The following is a 6,447-nucleotide window of genomic DNA, read 5'->3' on the forward strand; positions in this document are numbered from 1 at the left end:
TCTGCTAAGGAGCCCGGGACATCCAAAGAGGCCTTCCAACTCCAGACTGCAAATGGAGCCCAGCAGAGACCTTATGTCCAGTTTTCCTGCTTTCTGAAACCCACTATTTTAACAGAGCATTGCTACAAACAAAACGGAGAAGCACCACTTTTCTATCTATGAGAATATCTAAAATCAAGGTGACGAAGTACTTATATATGTAAAACCCCTCCTCACTCCAAAGAGTACTAAAAGGCATCCCTCCCTTTTAATGTTTTTTTTTATTATGAAAATTCACATAATTGATCCCCGAGTCTCCTAAATTGTTATAAATACAGTCGTAGTTGAAAAGCGCCTTCCTGGTTTGAAAAATGCATATGCCTAGCCCACAACAAGTACTCACACGCCTACTCTTAAAACATGCGATTCTCTTTTCCATATATAAGCTCTGAATATTTGAGGACGGATTTTTAGCTAATTTTTTTTTAGTCTACAAAATAGATATCTCTCGACCTTATGCTATTAAAAACGAGTGTTTGGAATCAGAAAAACTGCTTTCATGGATTGTTTTGTACATTCAGATATCCTTACTTCGACAGCCTATAAACTTAATCAACTCATCACACGAGGATTTTACAAAGCGCACTTTATATTTTATGTATTGAAAAGTAGAAACACATGCCGCTATTATCGTCACAGAAACATAAATGTCTAGAACAAATCTCTCTTAAGTTCAATGCATGCCCTTTATTAGTAGTATTTTCCTTTGGGCCTCTTGGAAACCAAGCTATGATGCAGTTGTGATTTAAAACACACCCAAAAGTATAAAAATAGTTTTAAACCGGCTTTTTAATCAATCCCCTGATTGGTGCCTTACAGAACTGGGCTTTACTCCCTCCAGAGAGACCTATTTCTATTTATCCCCTTTTTCGTTCCTGCTGTTTTTTGTAGAGTGTTTTTTTGTTTTGTTGGTTTTGTTGTTGTTGTTGTTGTTGGTGGTGGTGGTGTGGTTTCTTTTATTTTCTTCTTTTTTTTTTAGTTTTTTTATTGTTTGGTTTGTTTTGGGTTTTTTTTTGTCTTTCTTTATCTCCTAGGGTTAACAATGCATTGACTGCAAAGACTGTATTTTTATTTTCTTCTTTGCGATCAAATCTGCACATAATAAATTTCAAGCTAGAATATTCCTTGACTATTGTGCTATTAATCTCAAAGAAAAAAATATCAGTGCCCCAAAGAAAGGAGAAGTGCTAAAGACGGAAGGATCCAAAGCCAATTTTTTGGCTGGGCTCCTTTGGTCTTTGGGTTCGGTTTTGATTTTTTTTTTTTTTGAAAATTAAATTTTTTATTTTTGAAAATGTGTAAAAATTTTACATTAAAATGGTACAATAATACTTGCCAGTAATTTTAACAATATTCCTTGTAAAGAATACGCATAAAGTACAAAATAAAAAACTCCGTAAGTCTATTATAATACAAAACACAGGTTAAAATAAGAAATGATAATCTTGACTTTCTTCTGTGTAAACACGTTAATCTTTTCTTTTATAAAAGTACATGAGACAAGTGTACTAAATGTAAAAGTATTGCTCTGCTGTCCTCCCTCAAGCCTTTCTTTCTCCTGTACATTACTGTTTTCAAGCTCCTAGACCTGAGAATCTCTGAACTTTAACAGTTTAGAGACATTATTTATCACCATGTTTGTTTATTTTTAAGGAGTAGCGAGTAACTTTCCGACGTAATGACCGCCTGCCCGTGCAGTATCTAGATCTACACCTGTCTTTGCACTAGTGAAGGTCACGGGAGGTCCGTCGCTGGCGGCGGACGGCCCCCGAGCCCCGTCACAATTATCCCCACGCAAAGACAGGCAGCCCCCGCGGGCAGCGTCCGCCGGGCGTCCGAGCGGCGGAGAAAGGAGATACCCCAGATCCTACCTTCGGAAAGACTCCCAAACACTTAACAGTTAGAGATCCGTGCCGCGAAGCCGGGAGTGGCGGGCAGGGCGGCGGCGGGGGGCAGGCCGCTCCCGGCGCTCCCCAGCGAGCGGGCCAGCCCCGGCGCCGCGGTCGACTGCGAGGCGCAGCTGCTGCCCGCGCCGGGGCCGGGGCTTCCCCCGATGATGCTCTCGATGGAGAAGGGCGAGCGGGCCAGTGCCGCGCCGCTGCCGGGCTTGGCGGAGTGCAGCGAGGCGGCCAGCGCCGGGCCCAGCGGGTGCGCGTAGCCGAAGGGCGTCCGTGCCAGCTCCGCCGCCGGCAGCAAGGGGCCCGGCGGCCCGGCTGCGGCGGGGGGCAGCGCCGCACCGGGGGCGCTGCCGGGGGCGGCAGGGGGCTGGCGGGGCGGCGGAGAGGGATGGTGGAAGGCGAAGAGGGCGGAGTGGGGGTGGTAAGGCTGGATCTGGAGACCGTAGCCGCAGCCGTAGGGTCCGTAGGCGCAGGGTGGCTGCTGCGGGGGCTGCGGCGGAGGCTGCGGGAGGAAGGCGGCTGGGTCCACGGCGCGCAGAAGAAGCTCAGGCGCCGGGAGCTGCTGCCGCTTGAAGCGCTTTCGGCGGCGCAGGAAGCTCCCGTTGTCGAACATGTCGGCGGACTCGGGGTCCAGCGTCCAGTAGTTGCCCTTGCCAGGATTGCCGGGCTCCCGGGGGATCTTGACGAAGCAGTCGTTGAGGGAGAGGTTGTGGCGGATACTGTTCTGCCACGCAGGGAACTTCTCCCGGTAGTAGGGGAAGCGCCCGCTGATGAACTCGCAGATCTCACTCAGCGTCAGCCTCTTCTTGGGGCTCTGCAGGATGGCCATGGTGATGAGAGCGATGTATGAGTAGGGCGGCTTCACCAAGCTGTTCTTGCCGCCGCCGCTGCCCGCCCCGCCGCCGCCGCCCGCCCCACCGCCGCCCGCCGTCGCCTTCTGCGGGCCACCCCGCGAGGGGGGCCGAGAGCCACCGGCAGCGTCCCCGCCGCCCGCCCCGCCGCCGCCGCCACCTACGCCTCCACCGCGCACAGGCGACCGCGGCAGCAGGGCGGCGGCGTGGAGGTCGCCCACATCCTCCTCGTCCTCCTCCTCGTCGTCGTCCTCGTCCTCCTCCTCGTCCTCGGCGTAGGAGCGGCGGCGGCGGCGGGTCTGTGGCTCCTCGTCCTCCTCCTCGTCGTCCTCCTCACCCACCACATCAATGTCGGTCTCCTCAGCCAGAGTCGACGCCTCGGACATCTCCGAGCTAAGGGTCATGGCGCGGCGGCGGGGCACCGCATCGGAGGCGGCCGGCGCGGCGCGGCAGGCGAGCGGGCGCTCTCCCCGCCGCCGCCAGGCCTCCTCGCCGCTCCGCGGAGAGCCGCCCCGCCGCCGCCGCGGGCAGGCGGGCCGCTCCGAGACGCGCCGGCCCCCAGCGCCGCTGCCGCTCCTCTGGAGCGCTCCCGCCGCCCGCTCGGAGGCGGTGGCTGGTCAGGGTTTTGTTTCGGGGTATTTTTTGCTGCCGTTTGGATTTCTCTCTTTCTCTGTTTTTCCCTTCCTTTCCCCTCTTTCAGAGATCTTTTTCGGGTTTTTTTTCGGCTGGGATCAGTTATTGTGGGCGCAGGAAGATGGTGCCCTCGCTCCTGGAAGTCAGTTTCCCCTTCTTTCTCCTCACCTCAGCCCCCAGACATTAATGGATGCGGGGCAGGAGGGAGCGCGCCTAGTCCTGGGAGGAGGAGAGGGGAGGAGGCTGGCGAGGAGGGAGGGCGTAGGGGATGGCTTGCTGGGCCTTAGGAAACACGGTGAAAAGGCTGGGGCTTAGTCCCAGGGAGGGCGGCCTTCCTCCCCGCCTTATAGCGAGGGGGCCATCACATGGCTCCCAGCGTCAGACCCTGGAGGGGGGAGCGGCGCCCCGTCTCCCCTCTCCTCTCCCCAAGAAGGGCGCTTCGCCACCGTCCCGGCTCCCCCGGCCTCACCTCATCCATCTGGGGGGACCCGCGGGGAAACCGGTGCCATATTTAACGGAAAAGGGGGGAAATAAAGATAACACTTGACCCCCCAGGGAAGGGGTGGGGAAGTGCAGGTCTGTCTCAAAGTGTGGGATCATCTTCCTAGAAACCGTCCGGAGGGTTTAGAGGCTTCTCATCTTTCGGGGCTGCCCTCAGAGACGGGGCGCTGCTTCCCGTGGGAAGGAAGAGGGTGGGAAAAAAATCAGACCGGAGAGGGAGATGGTGAGTTACTAAACTTCAAACTTCTGTCCGCGGAATGGTTTAGAGACATCCTTCCCTACCTCTCCCCCGTCACTTTCCAGAGTTTAATTTACTTTAGAATGAAATAAAATATCTCTCGATGTTGACCTCACAAGCTCTAAAAAAACAGCCTCCAAAACACATCACTATACTCAATTTAATTGTAAGGCTATGGTTATTAAACAGAGAGAAGCAGCTCCCTCCATTATAAGAAACACTTACAGAGAATTAGCGTTACCTCCTTTGTATGCAAAGGAAATAAATTCACTGGCCTAGAGAACGAGACTTTCGCTTTAAGCAGGGGCAACACCCCTGAGAAAGCGACAGAGGATTGCTTGCTAATTTAGTGACACTGTTCCCCTTTTCAGGTGATCTATGAGACGACGGAAGACCGGGGACCCCTTTATGCAAGGGCTGACAGAGGAAAAAAAGAAACAAAAACTCCACCAAAGAACCCAAACAAAATAAAACCCCCACAAATTTGGATAGAATGCAATTACCATGGTCTTAAAAAGAAAGGCTTTGAAAAATCCCATCGTTTCCAGTTCTGGCAGGATAAACCGCAATCAGGATCCGACTGGGAAAGGAGTAGGGGAGTATTTCGTTCTTAGGCAGAAATCGTCGTAAGAAGGGCAGATTGATACATCAAGTGTCTGGTAAAATCTCGCTTTGCAAACAACGTTCACACCCAATTTCTTGAAATATGTTCTCGACATACTGTCCTAACCCAAAGTTACAAGCCACCCCGTTTCAAACCCAGTTCCATGGATTTACAACATAATCCTTTCTACTATTTCCAAATAATCCTATTTACATTTTGTTCACTACTAAGGCGCCTGCAAGACAATGCCACAAAAAGTCACATAACAAGGAAGAAGAAAAGAAAAGAAAAAATTAGAACCCCTAGACCCAGGAACTGACTACTATTTTTTTTCTCTGCAGAAAAATATATATCACTCGAGATTTACAATTCCTACAGTTCATAAAATCTCTCTTCGAATTAGTTTTGAGGTCCTAGGGAAGCTACTAAAAGAAAGGGAGAAAGGATTTTTTGTCTTCAAGATGTTTCTCGTCTTTAAAAATAGTATTTTAGCTTTCTGCTTCCTTTCCCCCACCTTTTATTCATTTTCTTCTCCTAGCTTGAACGTTTAAAACCGTCTTTTAAAAATCATGCTTTTTAAGAAGAACGGTGAAGTTTAAAGACGCACGGGGAAGAACCACTGCAGCGACGAACCACAAGAGCCGGGGACTGCCCTCCATCCTCTGCTAGCAGAACACACGGGTGCTTCACTGAGCGTGTGACACCGGCGGCTCTTCGATAGCAGCGAGTTCCCGGGAGCCTCGGCTGGGGTGCGGGTCTTTCTGGACGCGGCCGATCGGGGTGGCCTCGGGAGCTGATGGTGACCCCTCTGGAAGGCTTGGGCAACACTGCAAGCTCTCGTCTGTCGCTGGTGGGGTATTTATGTTGTGTGTGTGAGCTGCTGAGGGGATTCCTTTTTGGGGGTCAGTTGAGTCAGCCTCCAGTGCGGGCAATCAGTACCTGATGTTACTTCAGTCCCTGGAGATGGCGACTTGCCTTTGAGTATCTTCTGATGGCTCCCGTCTCAGTCCCGGCAGGTGCCGTTTCAAAAAGCAAGAAAGCAAAGGAGGAAGGAGAGCAGCGGCGGCTCAGCCGTGAGTGGCTCTTCCCTCGGTAAAACCCGGTCAGCGGAGGGACGGCGGGCTTTGCTCTGTCTCCCACCTCGCGGCCGGTCCCGCTCCGCTCCGCTCCGCTCCGGGCGCTGCTCAGCGCGGACGGGGGATGCCATCTACCGGCAAGGAGCGCCGGCTGTGGGGACGCCTTGCGCGGGGCTCGGGGGTCAGGCGTGCCTCCCCACCCAAAGCAACCCGCGAAAAAGGCAGGGTCGGGCAGGAATCCCCCACTCAGCGACTGAGCGGGACCCCGAGACCCTGAAGGAAAGCAGAGTTTTGGAGGGGAGCTAAGAACAGCCCCTACGCGAAATGGAAGGAACTTCCTCGACTAACTTTACCACCTCCATCCCGGGGGTCTCTGCCCACACACCCAAACGACCACCCTTGACCCAGGATCTCGGGGGCTGTGTTCTAGGGTTTCCTGCTAGTTGTGAATGATCTGATACATCATGCACCTAAAAACACAGTTGCACAGAAGCAAGATGAGAAATACAGTTATCCAGCTAAGGTTAATACTTTTTTACTGTTTGGGCATATTAAAATTATTTTAAATTTTTAAATTACTATAAATTGTAATTTTTGTTATATATTA

The 6,447-nt window shown here is 52.0% G+C and overlaps 1 protein-coding gene across 1 annotated transcript; it reads right to left on the reverse strand.

Moving 5' to 3' along the window:
• Window positions 1–1,932: 1,932 nt before the first annotated feature.
• Window positions 1,933–3,192, reverse strand: FOXD1 (forkhead box D1). The gene has a single exon (XM_062513682.1). It carries the CDS (start codon window positions 3,190–3,192, stop codon window positions 1,933–1,935), a length of 1,260 nt encoding a protein of 419 aa, XP_062369666.1.
• Between the last annotated feature and the right edge of the window lie 3,255 nt (window positions 3,193–6,447).

This window comes from Cinclus cinclus, chromosome Z (assembly GCF_963662255.1).
Source record: "Cinclus cinclus chromosome Z, bCinCin1.1, whole genome shotgun sequence".
NCBI classification, from domain to species: Eukaryota; Metazoa; Chordata; class Aves; order Passeriformes; family Cinclidae; genus Cinclus; species Cinclus cinclus.

What these genes read in the sequence shown, in the direction of transcription:
- FOXD1 (XM_062513682.1), bottom strand. Translation starts at nt 3,192, where the DNA reads ATGACCCTTAGCTCGGAGATGTCCGAGGCGTCGACTCTGGCTGAGGAG.